General features: G+C 48.2%; 1 protein-coding gene across 1 annotated transcript in view; it reads left to right on the top strand.

Moving 5' to 3' along the window:
* SBK1 (SH3 domain binding kinase 1) overlaps positions 1-16,266 on the top strand; it is a gene marked incomplete at its 3' end in the record, with an annotated part of 69,105 nt that extends 52,839 nt beyond the window's left edge. The window contains exons 2-4 of the mRNA XM_081337861.1: positions 12,767-12,969; positions 14,064-14,266; positions 15,478-16,266. Of these exons, the coding sequence (XP_081193987.1) occupies positions 12,767-12,969; positions 14,064-14,266; positions 15,478-16,266 (1,195 nt within the window). The remainder of the gene's footprint in view (positions 1-12,766; positions 12,970-14,063; positions 14,267-15,477) is intronic.
* Positions 16,267-21,647: the final 5,381 nt, after the last annotated feature.

Consider the following 21,647-nt stretch of genomic DNA (forward strand, 5'->3'; position numbering starts at 1 on the left):
CTCATACAGGATGCTCAGACTGGCTTTGCGAACAGCTGTGCTTATCTGGTTTCAGCAGCAACCAAGCCAAGGCAAGTTTATCTCAAGGTCATAAATCCACTCTAAGCAACACGCATGTAAAAGGTGATCTTACTAGTATCCAAAGGGGGAAAAAGAGCCAAAGAATGAATCCAAGGCGAAAATTCCACGACCAAACTTTAGGACTGTGGTGGTGAACCTATGGCACGCATGCCACAGGTGGCACGCAGAGCCCTCTCTGTGGGCACGGACACCGTTGCCCCAGTCCTAGGCCTTCAGCTGGGTTTAATAAAACCTTTTTGCTTTAGGCCTCCACCACCGTGTGCAAAAAGAAAAAAGGTTCAATCAATCAATCAATTTCAACTTCTTGCGAGAAAAAAAGATCTCACAAAGTTGGAATTAATTGATTGAACTTTTTAGTTCCACCTAGTCTGCCGTTACCGCCACAGCCACCCAATTGGCCACACCCAGCCAATGGGCCATGCCCACCAGGCACCTGATGCTATATAAGCGGGTTTGGGGTTGCAGTTTGGGCACACAGTCTCTAAAAGGTTCGCCATCACTGCTCTAAGGTAAAGGTAAAGGTTCCCCCGCACATGTGTGCTAGTTGTTTCCAACTCTAGGGGCTGGTGCTCATCTCTGTTTCAAAGTCGAAGAGCCAGCGCTTGTCCGAGGACGTCTCCGTGGTCATGTGGCCGGCATGACTAGACGCCAAAGGCGCACGGAACGCTGTTACCTTCCCACCGGAGTGGTCCCTATTATTCTGCTTGCATTTTTACGTGCTTTCGAACTGCTAGGTTGGCAGAAGCTGGGACGAGTAATAGGTGCTCACTCTCTTACACGGCACTCGGGATTCGACCCGCCAAACTGCCGACCTTCTGATCGACAAGCTCAGCATCATAACCCACTGAGCCACCGCGTCCCATCACTGCTCTAGGAGCAAGGAAATGCTCTAAGCCAGGAGCGTCCAACCTTGGGAACTTTTTAGACTTGTGGACTTCAACTCCCAGAATTCCCCAGCCAGCTTCCTCTTGTAGGTGACTCTTGAGGAGCCCTTCCAGTTCCAGTTGGTTTTCTTCCTTCTGCGGCTCTCAAATACTAGAGGGCTGGGAAGAGGGAGCTTCAAGATGAATTACCATGAGGCTGGTTGGGGGCAGGGTCTGCCAGCCCATGGGTGTGTGCCTTTCATCTGGGTCTTTGTGGGCAATGGAGTCCAGGTCATGAGATGCTGTTGATTAAATAAGTCATAAGAAGCTGGTTTCACTCCGAGCCAAACCAACCTCAAGCAAACCCTGTGAGGTTCCAGCGTGATGGTGGCCCTCAGCCCAAATGTTTGCCTAGATCAGGGGTAGGCAACCTTGGCTCTTTTATGACTCATGGACTTTCCATGAGTCATAAAAGAGCCAAGGTTGCCTACCCCTGGCCTAGATCAACGTTTCTCAACCTTGGCAATTTGAAGATGCATGGAGTTGAGTTGAGGTCCATGTAACTTAAGGCTTCCAGAGTGCCACCATCATGCTGGGACCTCACAAGGGTCTGCTTGAGGTTGGTTTGGCTTGGGTGAAACCAACTTCTCATCATGCAACTTATTTAATCAATGACATCTCATGACCTGGACTCCATTGCCCACAAAGCAACATTGGCCTAGAATATCAAACATGGAGAGGTGAAAGCTAAATTGACTTTATGGAAGAGTAAGAACCGTAGTAAGCAGTGTGTCTGGGATTGCTTTTCTCTCCTCCATTTCTTTTTCCTTTCTCTCCCTTTGTATTATGTCTGCTTCCTTCTCGGAAACATTACTGATTTTCTTTGAGTTACAATAAGCTTCACATTCCCAGCCCTCTGGCCATGGCTGAGGATTCTGGAGACAAAAGTCCCCACATCTGGAGGGTGGTTCTTGAACCAGCTGCTCCCCAGATGTGCTGGATTTTCATCTCCTGAAGAAAAGGAAAAAAGGGGAGATTGCACTGAATGCCCAGGACCATTTGATCGGACTGCAGTCATAACCTGAAACCAGCTTAACTTTCTCTCCTGGATCCTTAAAAGTGCAACTTAAATTAGTGGTAGAGAGCAAAATCCTTTTTTGGCTCAGAAGACTCAGAGAAATAGGCACCACCTGTCTGTTCGGGCCTGCAGGGAGATGTTTCAACGTCAGCGTTCCTTTGCAGAATCATTTTGAGAGCTGTCCAAAAAATCTGAGCACTTGAGAGCTGCACCTTCCAAATCTTTGATCTTGATATTCCTCCCCCCCCCAAACCGGTGGATTCCCACCTTCCTTTCTTCCTGCAGCCTTTGCTTGGGGGGGATTTAATCCCAGTAACCCTCCCCTCCCGTTCTTGTATATAGGTGGAAAGGAAAGGGGAAGGGGAAGGGGAAAAGAGGAAAGGGAAGGAAAGGGAAAGGGGAAAGAGGAAAGGGAAGGGGAAGGGGAAAGGGAAAAGAGGAAAGGGAAGGAAAGGGAAAGGGGAAAGAGGAAAGGGAAGGGGAAGGGGAAAGGGAAAAGAGGAAAGGGAAGGAAAGGGAAAGGGGAAAGGGAAAGGGAAAAGGAAAGGAAAGAGGAAAGGAAAGGGGAAAGGGAAAGGGGAAAGGGGAAAGGAAAGAGGAAAGGAAGGGGAAAGGGGAAAGGAAAGGAAAGAGGAAAGAGGAAAGGGGAAAGGAAAGGAAAGGGGAAAGGGAAAGGGAAAAGGAAAGGAAAGAGGAAAGGAAAGGGGAAAGGGAAAGGGAAAGGGGAAAGGGGAAAGGAAAGAGGAAAGGAAGGGGAAAGAGGAAAGAGGAAAGAGGAAAGGAAAGAGGAAAGAGGAACGGGGAAAGGAAAGGAAAGGGGAAAGGGGAAAGGGGAAAGGAAAGGAAAGGGGAAAGGGGAAAGGGAAGGAAAGGGAAAGGGGAAAGAGGAAAGGAAAGGGGAAGGGGAAAGGGAAAGGGAAAAGGAAAGGAAAGAGGAAAGGAAAGGGGAAAGGGAAAGGGGAAAGGGGAAAGGAAAGAGGAAAGGAAGGGGAAAGAGGAAAGAGGAAAGAGGAAAGGAAAGAGGAAAGAGGAACGGGGAAAGGGGAAAGGGGAAAGGGGAAAGGAAAGGAAAGGGGAAAGGGGAAAGGGAAGGAAAGGGAAAGGGGAAAGAGGAAAGGAAAGGGGAAGGGGAAAGGGAAAGGGAAAAGGAAAGGAAAGAGGAAAGGAAAGGGGAAAGGGAAAGGGGAAAGGAAAGAGGAAAGGAAGGGGAAAGAGGAAAGGGGAAAGGAAAGGAAAGAGGAAAGAGGAAAAGGGAAAGGGAAAGGGGAAAGGGGAAAGGAAAGAGGAAAGGAAGGGGAAAGAGGAAAGGGAAAAGGAAAGGAAAGGGGAAAGGGGAAAGGAAAGGGGAAAGGGGAAAGGGGAAAGGAAAGAGGAAAGGAAGGGGAAAGAGGAAAGGGGAAAGGAAAGGAAAGAGGAAAGAGGAAAAGGGAAAGGGAAAGGGGAAAGGGGAAAGGAAAGAGGAAAGGAAGGGGAAAGAGGAAAGGGAAAAGGAAAGGAAAGGAAAGAGGAAAGGAAGGGGAAAGGGGAAAGGGGAAAGAGGAAAGAGGAAAGGAAAGAGGAAAGGAAGGGGAAAGGGGAAAGGAAAGCAAAGGATGATGGAGAGAGAAGGCAGAAAACCGCACTACAGAGCAGGGGTTTGGGATAGGGGATGAGGAGCTAGGCTGGAAACGAGAGGAGATCTGGTTCTCTCTGTCCTGAAAGATGGCTGGGTGACTTTGGAATAGTTCCTCTTTCTCAGCCCAAGTTACATCAAAGAGTTGTTCTTGGGAAGAAAATAGGAAGTAGTCACATTGGACATGGATGCTGTCTTGAGATGACCACAAACAAAGGGATAAGAATAAAATAAACTGGGAATAGCACCGGTTTCTAACCTCACAGCTTCTCCAAACGAGGAAGAAAAACAGGCGCCATTGGACTTCTGAAGCTGGGGGGGGGGGTTACTCCACTCCCCTTTGGAGCAAACCAGCAGGCAACATTTGTTCTGTACCAGCCTGCTACCGGCCCTGCAGAAAAGGCAGGGACAACCCCTTTACAAACGGCAAGAGGCTGGAATTAAGCCTGCCAAATTTATTAACATAAAACAGAGCAAGACAAGACACCAACCATGAAACAGGAGCTATGAAACAGGAACTATTCAAGCGGTTGCCTTCAGCAAACCAGCCCTCCCACGCATTCCCCTTTTATACAGTTCAGGGCGTGGCTTCTCTCTGCCTCCTTCCGAGGTGCCCCATTGCCTTCCTCTGTTTACTCCTGATTGACTGCCTCCTGCGTCGGGCGTCCTTGAACAGGGCCAGCTGTGGGTCATCTTCATCCACGCTGTCAGGCTCACACAGCTGGGTCTGCATCGTAACCAGATGGGAGGGGCCTGGCTGAGGGCTCTGCGAAGCCTCAAGGCCATCATCAGCAAGCTCTTCAACACCCCCCTCCTCCTCTGAGTCGTCCGACCCAACTGCCGAACCCACAGGCTGACCCTGAATCACAACAACATTTAAGGTAGCTTCGTCCAAGTCAGATTTCTCCTTCATCACCAGAGAGCTGCTGGTACTCGCATGATCCTAGAGCAATTAGTAATTGATAATTGTGCCGTGGTAAGAGCACGCTTGAAATGATGCATCCAGTTTTGGTCACCAGGACCTAAAAAAGATGTCAAGACTCTAGAAAGAGTGCAGAGAAGAGCAACAAAGATGATCAGGGAACTGGAGACTAAAACATATAAGGAATGGCTGCTGGAATTGGGTAAGTGTAGTTTAATGAAGAGAAGGACCAGGGGGGACATGATAGCAGTCTTCCAATATCTCAGGGGCCGCCCCAAAGAGGGAGTCAAGCTATTCTCCAAAGCACCTGAAGGCAGGACAAGAAGCAAAGGATGGAAACTAATCAAAGAGAGAAGCAACTTAGAACTAAGGAGGAATTTCCTGACAGTGAGAACATTTAACCAGTGGAAAAACTTGCCTCCAGAAGTTGTGGGTGCTCCACCCCTGGAGATTTTTAAGGAGAGACTGGACAACCATTTGTATAGGGTTTCCTGCCTGAGCAGGGGGTTGGACTAGAAGACCTTGCCCGAAGAAATCTGCAGGGACTCGTGCAGGCAGTCTCTAAGAATCAAACATAATTGAACAGAAGAAAACAAAACGCATCGTTCTGCTACGTTTCAATAATAATAAACTAAATCTCTGGATGGCTTAGAACCAGTCACTTTCATGGCTGGCTCTCCTCTTTATTTATGCAAGCTGTAAAGGTCAGAGCAATGTAATTCCATAATCCTTGGATTGTGGATTATTGTGTTATGCCCAGGCAGTTTTTGCAGCTTGGAAGCCGTAGCGTGTGGTTTGGTGTGATGCATAAAGCTTGCTTTTTGTGGTTTAATAATTAACAAGCCAGGGTTAAGTGAGGTATGGCGCTGCTTGAATGCAGTCACGTCTGTGATTGTCTCCTTTCAGACTGATGGACAATCTCCTCCAGGTGACAAAATTAGGAACATTAAACCTTTCGCCTCTAGAACCGAGTATAAAAGGCTCACCTTTAATAAGACAGACACAGAGAAATTCAGGGGGAACGAGCATGTAATTTAAATTCTAGCCAAAGGAATTAAAGCAAAAATATTGAGGGGTCCTTGCTGCTCTCTAAGCTGGCTTGTTTTCTTGCAGACGTTTCATTACCCAAACTAGCTAACATCATCAGTGCTAGAAGGGAGTGGGGATTGTGGAGAGGAGGAGGAGGAGGAGGAGGGGAGGACTGTGGGGTCCTTAGTGCTCTCTGAGCTTGCTGCTTTTCTTGCAGACGTTTCATTGCCAAACTAGGTAACGCCATCAGTGCTAGAAGGGAGTGGGGATTTTGGAGAGGAGGAGGAGAGGAGGAGGAGATGACTGTGGGGTCCTTGGTGCTCTGAGCTTCCTGGTTTTCTTGCAGACATTTCATTACCCAAACTAGCTAACGTCATCAGTGCTAGTGCAAACCAGGGACCCCCTCGCTTCAACCCTGAGATACAAATATTCTCTTTTAAGGGTAACAAAAATATTATTTCCCCCAGTATTGTTAATTGTTCTCTTCCCCCACCCCCCACTTATTAGGGAGTGGTCCGTGGCATGACACTGAAAGTTATGGGAGGGGGAGGGAGGGCTGTTGGCTGAAACAAAACAAACAAACAAACAAAAAACGGTTTCCCCACCCCAGGATTGAAGCAGGATGTGGAAGAGAGAGATCTGAGCTCTTCCTGGCCCTGCTTTGTAGAGAACCTGTTTTGGAGGTGAGTTGCTGGTGGGGACCCAGAGCGGATTTTGCTCCAAGCAGATTGCTGAAGGCATGAAAGAGATTGCTGAAGGCAGAAGGGGAGGGATGTTGGAGGTTAGCAAAGGAACAAAGGCAGCAAAGATAAAGAGGGAGGGAGGGAGGGAGGGAAAGAGACAAAGCCGAAGAGGGAGCAGCTGGTGGGGCTCCGAGGGGAGGCAAAGGCAGCTAAATTGGGTACCTGAGCAGCAGGAGAGAAGAAGGACGGCTCCTGAGATAAGAGAGAGGAGACTTAATTGTGTTTTGTTCCCAGCAAGATGTCTAGCCACAGAGCCAAGCGTGCTGCAAAGACAGTGGAAGAATGCCAGGGCTACAAGAGAATAAGCATCGGGTTTCATGGCCCGTCCGTTGGTTGCCGGGAAAGCAATAGCAATAGCCCTTAGACTTACATACCGCTTCACAGTGCTTTACAGCCCTAAGGGATTTACAGAGTCAGCCTATTGCCCCCCAACAATCTGGGTCCTCATTTTACCCACCTCGGAAGGATGGAAGGCTGAGTCAACCTTGAGCCGGTCAGGATCGAACTCCTGGCAGTGGGCAGAGTCAGCCTGCAATGCTGCATTCTAACCATTGCACCACCAGGGCCCCTAATGCGACATCCAATCAGCTACAGCAATAGCCAATAGACTTGTATACCGCTTCGCAGTGCTTTATAGCCCTCTCTAAGCGGTTCACGGAGTCAGCCTCTTGCCCCACCAACGCTCTGGGTCCTCATTTTACCCACCTCGGAAGGATGGAAGGCTGAGTCAACCTTGAGCCAGTCAGGATCAAACTCCAGGCTGTGGGCAGAGTCAGCCTGCAACACTGCATTCTAACCACTGTGCCACCAGGGCTCCTATTGCAAGATTATGATTAGCTAGCTATAGCAGTAGCACTTAGACTTATATACCCCTCCATAGTGCTTTATGCATGAACCTCTATTGTCAAAGTACAACCATGTGTACATTGAGATTTAACAGATTTACAGGTTTACCGAGTCAGCCTCCTGCCCCCAGCAATCTGGGTCCTCATTTTGTGGACCTCAGAAGGGTGGAAGGCTGAGTCAACCTTGAGGCAGGCAGAATCAAACTGCTGGCAGGGGGCAGACTTAGCCTGCAATACTGTATTCTAACCACTGTGCCACCAGGGCTCCTATTGCAACATCTAATTAGCTATAGCACTAGCAATAGCACTTAGACTTATATACTGCTTCATAGTGCTTTACAGCCCTCTCTAAGCACAATACCTTGAAGAGCATCAAACGTCCACATCTGCCTATCCCAGGTCCTTGGGAAGGAGGTGAGGAAAAGTGCCAAATCCAATCTGGCTAACTGGGCAACCAACCCTAATAATTACAAGTCTAGGAGTTGAAGTCTACCCATTCTAAGTTTCCAAGGTTGAGAAGCACTATCTTATCATGATGTTTATACCTGCAGGCTCAACCAGGCAGGGGATATGGTCCTATCTCTCAGCTCCCGATTAAGAAAGAAGTTGCTTTATACTAGTAGGTTCATACATTGTGCCACACCAGGGTTTGCTAACTGTGGCTTGTGAAATAAGCCCCCAACCCCACCGATTACGGCTTATAGGCAAAAAGCAGTGCACGAAGCCAAGCCTAAAGAAGCAGAGTAGCATGAGCAATGCTGATTTATGGAGAGTGTTTGGAGCCGCATCCCGGGGTGAGTAGGCTGATGTGTTGCCAAGCTCCCAAGTTGGCTGGAGAACATTTGAGTGTCACAGCAAGCCAGCTACCTGGAATGCCTGCAGGGTTTATGGGATGGTTGCCCACTAGGTCATGAGAAGCTACGCTTTTCAAGGACAAAAGGAATCAAGAACCAAGCTGAAAGACACCGAGCCTATATCGAGAATAAACCTCAATGCAAGAAAAGCACTCTGCAGATGCCCAGAGATACTTTTTTTTTAAATTAACCTTTCACAGACTAGGATGAAGCTCTAGCAGTGGAAAACTCGGGACAGCATCTACCATTTTAGCCCTTTCAGTCAAAATATAATCCTTCAGGCTGGGTTGGGTTGACTCAACATGGTTGAGCTGATTTTCAAATTAACCAATTTTGTGCTTTTTCATAAGATACGGGAGCATGTAGGCTGGGTTTGCACACACTTTAAGCCTCTGAAAGTTCAAGCAAGATTCCCATTAACAGAAATAGGATACAGCACCAGTGCTCCTGCTTGATGTTTCACAGACTTGGTTAAGCATGGCACGAGATGGGGAGATTGGCGTGCAGCCCTGTGAAAGGATAAATAGTCTGATGCCATCGGAGAATAGCAGTACCAAGAGGATAAATTCCTCCCCCCCCCTCTCTCTCCCTCCCTCTCTCTCTCTCTCTCTTTTTACCCAATGGAATGGAATGGAATAGAATAGAATAGAATAGAATAGAATAGAATAGAATAGAATAGAATAGAATAGAATAGAATAGAATAGAATAGAACATTGTTTATTGGCCAAGTGTGATTGAACACATAAGGAATTTGTCTCTGGTGCAGAAGCTCTCAGTGTATATACAAGTAACAAAAGTGACAAATCATAAATCATAAAAAGAGTCAATCATAGGTCATAAGATACAGCCAACCTATAGTCATAAGATAGCAGTAGGTAACAGGAAAGATGAGAAGGATAATAGTAATGCAGGCCTACTACATGGTTAGATGTCTGTAGGCATAAGAGAGTGCTTGTGGTAATTAGGTGTGTTTAGCAGAGGGATGGCATGGGGGGAAAAAAAAACCCTGTCTCTGTTTCTAGTTGTTTTGGCGTGCATTGCCCGACAGCAGCATCCCGGGAGAGCAGTTGAAACAGATTATGTCCAGGATGTGAGGGCGTCTATAGATATTTTCTCAGGCCTCTTTCTGGCTTGTACAGGTCCTCAATGGAAAGCAGGCTGGTTGCAATTGTTTTTCCCCCGTCTCCTACAACTAGCCTTCCTGACTATAAATATGGCTGGGGAATTCTGGGAGTTGAAGTCTCCCAAGTCGTCAAGTTGCCAAGGCTGGACACCCCCGGGGCAGAAGTTGAGAATGAGCCTTCTAGCTATCTTGGAGGTCCTTAAGCCCTTTTTCCTGCCCTCTCTCTTGATTCCGAATTGCACTGTTTGTTCTCTCTCTCTCTCTCTCTCTCTCTCTCTCTCTCTCTCTCTCTCTCTCTCTCTCTCCTCTCTCTCTCTCTCTCTCTCTCTCTGTCTCTCTCTCTCTCTGTCTCTCTCTCTCTCCTTTGCTCCCATTCTGTGCTATTTCACACCACTTAATAATAGGGCAGTTGTTCCCAAGCTCTGTAATTCCTCACCCACCCACCCCCATCCCCCTTCCTGAATCTGGCTGGATTTAGCCAATGATGTCAAGCATCCTACTCTTATCACATGTCCTCCAGCCTTCTCAATGAGCTGCTAAGGAGTTGCCAATTACACTTGGCACCAGTGGGTACCTTCCAGGCTTCAGGACATCAGGAGAATTAAAGCAGGCGGCTTTGCAGGGCTTGGGAGTTAAATCATCTGGATTTAAAGCTCCTGAAGCGATCAAGAGCTGCCTGGTTTTCGGTTGGGATAGGGAGAGTGTCAGATTAATCCAAATTTAATTGTACCGTAGGCATTCTGGTGCCCTCTAAATATCCTGGAGTCAGAATCCCGTAATTCCCAGCCATTAGGGCAGGGGTTTCTTTAGGGGAAGGTCTAAAAGTCAACCGGGTGGGCACAACGGTGTGACCGAAGCAATACAAATACAGGAAGTCCTGTATTCGTTTAACGACCATTCAAAATTACAACGCCGCTAAAAAAAAGTGACCGACAACTAAATGGTCCTGGCCCTTAACGACAGTGGCTGGCTCTCGAGGTCACGTGCTCTTCATTTGCAACCTTGTGATCATGAAGATTGAAAATATGGGGGGTGGGGGGGAAATAACAGGCAGAATTATCTTCAGATGATAAATCAAGCAGAATACTGAATATAAATTAAGGAGGGAGGGATGGGTGGGAATTTTAATAAGGATGGAAAGGGCTGCATTTTTTAAAAAAAAAATGGACTTGAATGTGGAAGAAATCGCAACTGACAAATCTTTGCATGCCTGGAATAATTGCTGTGTTTTAATCTCTTAGCTAATGGAATCAGAGCAATCCTGGAAAACCCTGATTTTTAGAATGCTGTATACTCTTCCAATTAAGGCTGTACGAATTCCAGTGGAAATGTATTTGTGCATTCTGAACAGAGGCTAGCTTCAAAACTCTCCAAACAAAGGAAGAGTCTACAAAGAAAACAAAGCCCCCCCCTTAAATACCAACCAGGCTAGATAAGCTTATCTCAGGAGAATATTTATTTTTTAAAACTGGCTGCTTTAGAAAAAAACACATGTTGCTAGGTCCTTCAGCAATTTCTCTTAAGCATTATCTAAATTCAAGGAAGATAATGTAGAAAGCCTGTTTATCGTACACCAGGCTGCAGATATAACTGGTAAGGATTCACATTTACTTGTCCTTTTTGTGGACTTCAAAAAAAATCTCTTTAAAAAAAACCTGCTAGACTGGAATAGAGGCCTATTAAATGCACCCTGTAACGTAGGCAAGATTGCTGGTTGTTTGCAGGATATTTTGCTCCATCACAGAAAAGACATGATCAAGGAAAGGGGCAGTAGAAGAATGAAAGGGGAATTCCGGGGGAAAAAAAAAGATTATCTGATCAGTCTCTCTTCTAATCTCCGTTTTCTAAATGGCAACAGCCATAAGTGTCTAATCTCAGTGTTGTTTCTCAGTCTTGGCAGCCTGAAAAGATGTGGACCTCCACTCGCAGAATCCCCCAGCCTGCTTGCATGATTGAATGTTTGGCTCTTTTTTTAAAAAAACCTGGGCGGGTGCACATAGAAAAGGGGTGAACCAGTCTGCACTTGGGCCCCATCTTGACTTTTTTGATATGCCCCCCCTTCTGAAGTTGAATATAAGCTGGGAATTGGACAGGATGGCTATTTGGGGGATATTTGAAGTGGAGAAATGGGTGCCTTAAGTGTCTTCCAGCGGCGTGATGGCTCAGCGGTTAAAGACACTGAGCTTGTCAGGTGGAAAGCTAACAGGCCTCGTTCGAGACCCGAGCGATGTGCGATCGGGTGAGTTCCCGTTCTTGCCTCAGCTCCTGCCCACTTAGCAGTTCAAAAGCATACAAATGTGAGTAGGTAAACAGGTGCCACTTCGGTGGGAAGGTAACGGCGTTCCATGCGCCTTGGCATATAGTCCTGCTGGCCGCATGACCGTGAAAATTGTCTTCGGACAAGGCTGGCGTCCTCAGCTAAGAAGCGGAGATGAGCATCGTCTCCTAAAGTCAGACATGAGTGGACATGGGGGATCTTTACCTTAAAGCATCTTCCAGATCTAAGACACCAATTTTGTCCTTAAAGTCCTCCTCCCACCAAGAAGTACAACAATACATTATCCAAGTCATCAAAAATCAGGATAATTGTGTTCAGGGCCTCAGAAGGGAGGGAGGGGGAGACAGAGGGGGGAGGGAGAGAGAGGGGGGAGAGAGGGAGGGAGGGGGAGAGAGGTTGGGAGGGAGGGGGAGAGAGGAGGGAGGGAGGGAGGGAGAGGGAGGGAGGGGGAGAGAGGGAGGGAGGAAGAGAGAGAAAGGGAGGGAGGGAGGAAGAGAGAGGGAGGGAGAGAGAGAGGGAGGGAAGAAGGGAGAGGGAGGGGGAGGGAGGAAGAGAGGGAGGGAGGAAGTGAGAGGGAGAGAGAGAGAGGGGGAGGGAGGAAGAGAGGGAGGGAGGAAGTGAGAGGGAGAGAGAGAGAGGGAGGGAGGGAAAAAGGGAGAGGGAGGGGAGAGAGGGAGGGAGGAAGAGAGAGGGAGAGAGAGAGAGAGGGAGGGAAGAAGGGAGGGGGAGAGAGGGAGGGAGGAAGAGAGGGAGGGAGGAAGTGGGAGGGAGAGAGGGAGGGAGGGAAAAAGGGAGAGGGAGGGGAGAGGGAGGGAGGAAGGGAGAGGGAGGGGGAGAGGGAGTGAGGAAGAGGGAGTGAGGAAGTGGGAAGGACAAAGAGAGGGAGAGAGGGAGGGAAGAAGGGAGAGGGAGGAAGAGGGAGGGAGAGAGAGGGAGGGAAAGAGGGAGGGAGGAAGAGAGAAGGAGGGAGGAAGCGGGAGGGAGAGAGAGAGAGGAAGAGAGAGGGAGGGAGGGAGGGAGGAAGAGAGAGGGAGGGGGGAGAGAGAGGGAGGGAGAGGGAAAGGGACTGTGAGAGCGAGTTCCGTTTATGTTAACCGGTTTATTAACCTTAATCTCTCTTTTCTCCGATCACCCCTCTGAAGCTTGAACAAGCAACTTAGCATTTTTAAAAAACGGCATATTTCCACGGAGCCAACATTCTTTCTCTGTACGAACCTTCCCTAAGGACCAATTTACGTTGAGAATCCTGGGAGGCCAATTCCTTTTGCGCCGGCGGATGACCGCTGTAAACCGATTCCGAGGACGGGTGACTGAAATCTCCCTCTTTCCCCCTTCCAGCGTGACCATGAGTGCCGCCTCCATCGAGCAAGAGCCGTCCCGCAAGATGGCCTGCTGCGGAGTCCCCCTGATCACGGAGGACATGCAGTCGCTGGCCATCCGCACGCTTTCCGGCACGGACATCAACAAGCACTATGACCTCATCCGTGAGCTGGGGAAAGGTACCTACGGCAAGGTAGACCTGGTCTCCCATAAGAGCACAGGTGAGTTCCGGGGAGGAGGGGCAAAATAGGATGTTTCTCTCCCTTCCCCAGGCACGATCCATGCTTTGAATGGTTTAAAAAGGGTCAAAAAATAATAATTAACCCACTTGCTCCTTTGCTAACTTGGTGTTTCTCAACCTTGGCAGCTTTAAGATGCGTGGACTTCAACTCCCAGAATTCTGGGAGTTGAGGTCCACGCGTCTTAAAGCTGTCAAGGTTGAAGCTGTCCAAGCCACCAGGTGAATTCTGGTGAAAAGCAGACTAAGGTGAGGAAAATGAAGTTATTCACAGTTCAGGAAAATTCACGGTGAGCAGAGAAGGAGATACAGGCATTCCCTGGCTTAAAACCATAGACCAGAATGTCTGTGGCTAAGCAAGGAGGAGGTTAAACAGTCAGGTCCATTTTTACAGCCTTTTTTTGCCATGGTTGTTAAGTGAATCAATGTTGTTAAGTGAATCACATGGTCATTAAGCAAATTTGGCTTTCCACACACCCCCCCCCATTGACTTTGCTTGTCAAAAGCCAGCCGGGAAGGTCCCAGGTGGTGATCCTATGACCTTGGACCCTGCAACGGTCGTACATATGTGCCTGTTGCCAAGCGCCCAGATCTTGATCACATGACTGTGGGGATGCCATGATGGTTATAAGTGCGAGGGCCAGTTGTAAGTCCCTTTTTTCAGTGTTGTGGTAGTTCTGACTGGTCATGAAACGAATGGGGTTGCAGGGCCAGGACTACCACAGCTACGCCTTCTCCTGGTGACCACACAAGGCACTAAGCACAACCCACATTTCACAAACCATAGTGTCTCAATTCGTGCAATATGCTAAGCCAAACCTAACCCACAAACTGTGACTTAACCAGCATAGAGCTGTAGGCCAGGAAGACTGAAAATCTGGGACTGTTTACTTTGCTAGTGATCAAATACATTCATTGAGGGATGCACAAAAACTTGAGTCCTGTTAAAAGGTCGCGTTTTGAGTTCGAGCTTTACCTGGGCAGTGATTTGCAGGGCCATCTGATCACCTTGAAGCCCCCCGTCCCCCAGGGAGTTGCTCAAAGTCCTCTTTCTTCCCCCGTCTTCTCCTTCCACAGGCACCAAGATGGCTCTGAAATTTGTTAACAAGAACAAGACCAAGCTGAAGAACTTTTTGAGGGAGTTCAGCATCACCAACACTTTATCTTCAAGCCCTTTCATCATCAAAGTCTTTGATGTGGTCTTTGAGACGGAGGATTGCTACGTTTTTGCCCAGGAATATGCCCCTGGGGGAGATCTTTTTGACATCATTCCTCCCCAGGTAAGTGGACCTTGGTTGCTCCTTCTTCACCTGAATGGAAGACAGGCAAGATGGCTTCTAACAGAATACCAAGATGGGCAACTGGGTGTACCTCTGTTTCCTGAAGCTATTTCATAGAAGCTTGATCCAATTATGGTACTAACAATATGGTCTGGAAACCAGATGTGATCTTCTCATCTGGCCCGCGGCTTCATCTTGCTGTATCCTGCACAGATGTTACTTCTGATCTTCCCATGGGAAGATTTCAAGAGCTGGGAAGGCTGGGCAATGGAAGATTAACTTATCCCTCACTCGGCAATTGCCGTATACGGCCTTCATTACTTGACTTTAAAGTAATGCAGGAAATTTCTCCTTAGTTCTAGGTTGCTTCTCTCCTTGGTTTCAGAAGAGAGAGAGAGAGAGAGAGAGAGAGAGAGAGAGAGAGAGAGAGAGAGAGAGAGAGAGAGAGAGAGAGAGAGAGAGAGAGAGAGAGAGAGAGAGAGAAATAACCTTATTGTCACTTAAAAAATGTACACCAATTGGCATACATTAAAATGAAATTTCATTGCATTATATGCAATAATCATAATAGTAAAGTTGGAAGGAACCGTGGAGGTCATCTAGTCCAACTCCTTGCTCAGGCAGGAAACCCCATACCATTTCAGACAAATGGCTGTCCAGTCTCTTCTTAAAAACTTCCAGTGTTGGAGCATTCACAGCTTCTGGAGGCAGGTTGTTCTGCTGGTTAGTTGTTCTCACTGTCAGGAAGTTTCTCCTTAGTTCTAGGTTGCTTCTCTCCTTGACTAGTTTCCATCCGTTGCTTCTTGTCCTGCCTTCGGGCGCTTTGGAGAATAGCTTGACTCCCTCTTGCATTTTAATGTATGAGATTGGTGTACATTTGAAATGACAATAAAGTTATTCTCTTTCTCTCTCTCTCTCTCTCTCAAGTTCTCTAATCAAGGAGAGAAGCAACCCTGAATTAAGGAGAAATTAGTTTCCATCCGTTGCTTCTTTCCTGGCTTCAGCTGCTTTGGAGAATAGGTTGACCCCCTCTTCTTTGTGGCAGCCCCTGAAATATTGGAACACTGCTATCATGTCACCCTTAGTCCTTCTTTCCATTAAACTATATCAGGGGTCCTCAAACTTGGTCACTTTAATATAGCTTGAGATGCTCCTGGACCTGGGCACATCCAGCTGTAAACTCAGCTCTCGACATCTCTGTCTGCCTGCAGGTGGGTTTGCCAGAGGACATGGTGAAGCGCTGTGTGCAACAGCTGGGTCTGGCCCTGGACTACATGCACAGCAAAAACTTGGTGCACCGGGACATCAAGCCGGAAAACGTCCTCCTGTTTGACCGTGACTGCCGGCGCGTCAAGCTGGCCGACTTTGGCATGACGCGCAAGGTGGGCTGCCGCGTCAAGCGCATCAGTGGCACCATCCCCTACACGGCGCCCGAGGTGTGCCAGGCCGGCCGGGCGGAGGGCTTCACGGTGGACGCGAGTATCGATGTCTGGGCTTTCGGGGTACTCATCTTTTGCGTGCTGACCGGCAACTTCCCCTGGGAAGCGGCCACGGCCTCGGACTCTTTCTTTGAGGAGTTTGTGAGGTGGCAAAAGGGGCGCCTGGTGGGAGTGCCCTCTCAGTGGCGCCGCTTCACCGACAACGCCCTGCGGATGTTCCAGCGCTTGCTGGCCCTCGACCCAGAGAAACGCTGCCCGGTGAAGGAGCTCTTTCTCTTCATCAAGTACGACCTGATGTCTGAGATGCGCCGGCGGCCGTCCTATCGTTCCCGCAAGCACACCGGGGACAAGCTCTCGGCTGGCCCACACCGCCACGAGACGCCCAGTGGCTGCACCCCAACCCCACTTAAGAGGACCATCCTGACGGAGGGCAGCATCTCTCGGCTGGCAGCTTCGGAGTCTGCTCTCCCTTCCCCTGGTGGAGGAAGCAGGACTGACGGCCGGGCAGACAAGGCCAAAGGCCAGATGGTTTTGGCGACCGCCATTGAGATCTGCGTCTGAGGAGAACGCGGCATCTATGCCAAGCCAGCATTCTGATATCAGCACTGGATCTTCTTTATGCCCTGGGATAGGTGGTGTGTAGAAGGAATCTTTTTTTTAAACACACACACACACACACACACACACACACACACACACACACACACAAAGATCCCCCGATTGACTGGCATTTGCGTCTCTCCGAACCGCAAGCAAAACAATACAGTAGAAAACCAAGGGGGGAGAAGAAGAAAAAAAGATGATTTATCTGATTTTTTGAAAGATGCAAACGGTTTGTGGCTGGGCAGTCGAGGCCACGGTAGAAATAGGCATGGTGTGTAAACCAGGAGGGAGGGAGGGGGATGCAGAAAAAGGACTGGGGGGGGTGGGTCATCATGTGTGTGTGTGGGGGGAAGAACTGGAATAATTGGTGAGCTTGTGACACCCATTTCATCCAGACAGAAGTTGCTGTTGGGTAGTTGTGGGTGGGTGGGGAAGGTCTGGGGAGGGGAGGGAAGGTAGAGACATAAAGAAGGGAATAAAGGGGTAGACATAGGCCAGAACAGCCTTGGTGATTGGGAAAATAGGGCTTTCCCCCCCCCCCCCGCCAAAGAGTCGATGCAGAGTCAAGAGCATTGCCTTGTGCTGACCTCTCCATCTATGGACCTCTAATGCCCATCATCCCTGCTGTGCTGCCTGGTTGGGGAACATGGGAGTTCCCATCCTATGTACTTGAAGGACATCTTGGGCTCAACTTTCAGGTCGGTTGGAGCCCCTGAGAGGATAAGAAGCTGGATTTCATAGAGTCTCGCTCCATCAGAGGTTCTGGGGGAAGTTCAGAAGAATGAGACACTTCTGGGACCCGTGGCCTGTGAAATGGGGCTAGGAGGTGTTCTCCCCATGAGAGGCTCCCCATGGCTGACTTAGGGGGAGCTTGGCACACCGTTGCCCCTCAAATAGCTCCTTGTTCCAAATTCAAAGCGACCTCTTGGAGGTCCTCTGAGGAGTGGGAAGAGTGTCCACTGACTAAGGCAGGCCATATCCTCCTCGCCTCTTTGCCTCTTCTCAGCAGGGAAGAAAGTCTGGTTTCTGACGGGCACGGGCTCCAGAGCAGTCTTTCTCCACCTTAGCCACTTTAAGACGGGTGGATTTCAACTCCCGGAAGTCCCCTGGCTGGGCAGTTCTGGGAGTCGAAGTCCACCCGTCTTAAAAGTGGCCAAGGTGGAGGAGCACTGCTCCACGGAAAGCTTTTAAGTGCCGAGCTGGGAAGAAGATCTGAGCTTTCACAACGTGGCCAGGAAAGCATTTGGTGCCACTGATGTAGCAAATGTTTTCTGTGTCTCTTGTGTGAGTGTGTGGGCGTGCATGGGTGTGAATGTGTACAGGTGCATCTGTGCGTCTCTCCATTTGTCAGGTCAACAGTAGCTGTGTGTTGTGCGGCCATTCACCGCTCAGGAAAAGAGACTTTTCCCTTTGTTCCTAGGGCCCAACGGGAAGGCCAGGTGGGGACTCAGCTCTACTTGCACAGAGGCCAAAAGAGGGGGGGGGCTTTGGATGGGATTGGTGCTGCCACTGGGATCCCTCAAGTTATGGGAGATGCTGATTCCCACTGTTCCATGCCTCTGGCTAGGCTGTCCAGGCTGGTCCAAACCTCTGAGTGGTCCAGTACATCTACCTTTTGCTGTGTGAGTAGTATGCTAGCAAGAAGAGAGGAGAGGAAGTTTCCTAATTGTGGGGTCCTCGGTGCTCTCTGAACTTGGTCGTTCTCTTGCAGACAACTCTCATGACCCAATCTGATAACATCAACAGTGCTAGAAGAGATGGGTTTGCTCTCTACTTACGACTAAGTGGCTTGACCTATCAGTGTCAGTGAGAGTGTTCTTGGCAGTTCCTTGATTAAGGGGTTGTTTGCTGTTCGATTGTTTATATCTGCATTGGTAGTTCCATGTTTGGGGTGTTGTTTACCCCTTGGCGGTTGGGAGGAACTAGGAACTACCAACTCAGACAAACGATCCAATAATAAACAACAGCCTAATCACGCAACCTCCGGGAACACCCTCAGCGACACTGACAGGGCAAACCAATTGGACATAATGTCACCCAGTTGGGTAGTAAAACATCTGTAGGGAAACAACCAAGCTCGGGCCCCCAGTTCACCCCTCAGTGACAGATATTCTTCTTCTGTTCTAGTTTTCCAAGGGTCCGCAGGGCAGGAGCACGCAAATCAGGGCCCAGCAGATATTCCTGAGCAACCCCCAACAGTCTAGGCCAGGGGTAGGCAACCTTGGCTCTTTTATGACTTGTGGACTTCAACTCCCAGAATTCCTGAGCCAGCCACACATAGGGGAAAGGGAGAGGTTTCCAAGCTGAGCCATGCTGGCTGAGGAATTCTGGGAGTTGAAGTCCACGAGTCACGAAGGGGCCATAGTTTCCCCATGCTGGCTGAGGAATTCTGGGACTTGAAGTCCACGAGTCATGAAGGGGCCATAGTTCCCCCATGCTGGCTGAGGAATTCTGGGACTTGAAGTCCACGAGTCATAAAAGAGCCAAGGTTGCCTACCCCCTGGTCTAGGCATTGCGGCCGGTGCTGACGGATGTTGGGCAGTCACAGGAAGTCCCAGAAGGGCCCTCCTTGGATTTGGTGGCACCATCTTCTCCCCAAGAAAGTTGTCCTGGTGTCTGGGCTAATGTCCAGAATTCTCAGTCCCATCGGTTGGGGAATTCTGAGGGTGGAAATCTTAGAACCTCCTGATTGGGGGAAAAATTAATTTAAAGAGGTTTTTGTTTAAGATTGTAATGTTGGGCTCAAATATCTACTTCAAATTTCAGCCTGCCAAATTTTGAGCTATTCTACAGGGATCGAGTTGAGGGGAAACGGTCCTCTTCAGGTGTTTCAAATGCAAATGCTGTATTCTTTATATGCAAAGGTCAGCCCTGGTGCAGAGAGTAACTCCAGTGTAGAGTTCCTTTTCTCCAGAAAGATTCTTCTGTGTTCAGAACCCAGGTGATCTGGACTCTTGAATGGTGCTGAAATCCTTCGTGAGCAGGGAAGGGGTCCAGTTCAGTTAGAAACATCTAATTCGGTCTAAATCTGGTCTGTTTCATTGTCAGTGTTAGGAAGATAGAATTCTGATCCATTCTACTTTTTTTAAAAAAAAAATCCACCAAAGAATTCCACTTATGTTCACACCTTAACTTAAGAAGTCCTTGGATCTATCTTCCCTTCACGGACAGAGTAGCTGTAAACGTAAACTCATCTTTCTTCAATGGTGAATTTTGCTGAGTGGATTTTTTAAAAACAAAACAGTCGAGTTTCTCAGTGGTGCTTTGCACGTGTTGGTATGGAATTTGGAAGATCGTGCAAATTTGCTCCTATGGAAATCTGTAGCGCAGCGTGTCTCAACCTGGGCAACTTTAAGATAGGCGGACTTCAACTCCCAGAATTCCCCAGCCAGCACAGCTTTGTACGTGTTGGTATGGAATTTGGAAGTCCACCTATCTTAAAAGTTGCCCATGTTGAGAAATGCTGCTGTAATGGGTTTGTTTAATATCTCTAAAGTCAAAGGAAACCCCATATTCCTCCCTACTGCCCTTCTTCAGAGTAGTTTACACACCAGGATTTGCTAACGCCCCTGTAACGCAACAAGAATTATCTACAGAGTCAGAATCGCTACCCCATTTTATCTTGAAATTTCAAGTGAGAATGTGATAAGCTGCCAAGATGTCAAATGAGGTGACACACGATTACGTAAGTCTCCCTCGGGGCGAGATCCCTGTAATCTTGCAATCCTGGCCATGTTATATTATTTCAGCCATTTAATTTTAATTCGTTCGGATGCTAGGCCAGCTGTCCCAGTTCTTCTGCTCTGCATATATTTCAAGCACCTGAAGTTTAAAGAAAGATATTTCTACTTTGCTAAACATTCTGGGAGAAGATTGGATAGAATTTAAACTTGTGAAGGAGGAGGAGGAGGAGGAGGAGGAGGAGGAGGAGGAGGAGAAGAAGAAGAAGAAGAAGAAGAAGAAGAAGAAGAAGAAGAAGAAGAAGAAGAAGAAGAAGAAGAAGAGGAAGAGGAAGAGGAAGAAGAAGAAGAAGAGAAAGAGGAAGAGGAAGAAGAAGAAAAGAAGAAGAAGAAGAAGAGGAAGAGGAAGAAGAAGAAGAAGAAGAGGAAGAGGAAGAAGAAGAGAAGAAGGAGAAGAAGGAGAAGAAGAAGAAGAAGAGGAAGAGGAAGAAGAAGAAGAAGAAGAAGAAGAAGAAGAAGAAGAAGAAGAAGAAGAAGAAGAAGAAGAAGAAGAAGAAGAAGAAGAAGAAGAAGAAGAAGGAGGAGGAGGAGGAGGAGAAGAAGGAGAAGGAGAAGGAGAAGAAGAAGAATCATCTGCGGTTAGGAAGTCTCATGGAAATATCCACTGCCTAACAGAGACTGTCAAATGACATCAAGGGCTCATTTCAAACCACCCCTCAGTCTGGGCTGATGTTTTAGGCAGCCTGGATTTTTTAGGCGGGAGACTAGATGGAGGGAATGATTTCAAGAGAACCTGCAATCATCAAAGGATAACAGAACTACAGTCTTCCCAAAGGACCCACCGCTAAGGTTGTACAGTAAATAATCTGCAGGTGTTGTGTGTAGCATAAGGTTCCTTGGCAACTCTGTGACCATGACAATGCTAGGATCCAGTAACCAAGTGATGGAGAAAAAAAAAATCAGCCAAGGTCTTTCTTTAAAAAAAAAAAAGTTCAAAGGGACAAGTGTGATTATGATGTGAGGACTCAGCTTGGTAACCCAACTTTGCAGTTCAACTATTTCCTCCACTTGCTCCCAAGATGTTTTGGATCAATTCCTATTAAAACAGGGATATCCAAACTTGGCAACTTTAAGACTTGTGCACTTCAACTGCCAGAATTCCCCAACCAGCCAGCCAACCAGCCTAGAACTAAGGAGAAATTTCCTGACAGTCAGAACATTTAATCAGCGGAAGGGCTTGCATTCAGAAGTTACGAGTGCTCCAACTCTGGAAGTTTTTAAGAAGAGATTGGACAACCATTTGTCTGAAGTGGTATAGGGTTTCCGGCTTGAGCAGGGGGATGGACTAGAAGACCTCCAAGGTCCCTTCCAACTCTGTTATTCTGTTATTCAGATGCCAGGGTTGGACACTCCTGCATTCAAGTCTGCAGTGAGTGGGAGCTGAACAACCCATGTACAGAACATCAGTGGTGGGATTCAGCTGGTTCGCACCACTTCGGCAGAACTGGTAGCTAATTTTTTGTTGCCCAGGCCCAGAACGGATTTCCGGAAGCGGCATCCACACAAAGAACCGGTTGTTCACCTATTTGAATCCCACCACTGGTTAGGTTGACCTTGGCTCAGATGATTGGGATAAAGACTAACTTCCTACAAAGCAGC

Source organism: Vipera berus, assembly GCF_964194415.1.
Source record: "Vipera berus genome assembly, chromosome: 13".
Classification (NCBI taxonomy): Eukaryota; Metazoa; Chordata; class Lepidosauria; order Squamata; family Viperidae; genus Vipera; species Vipera berus.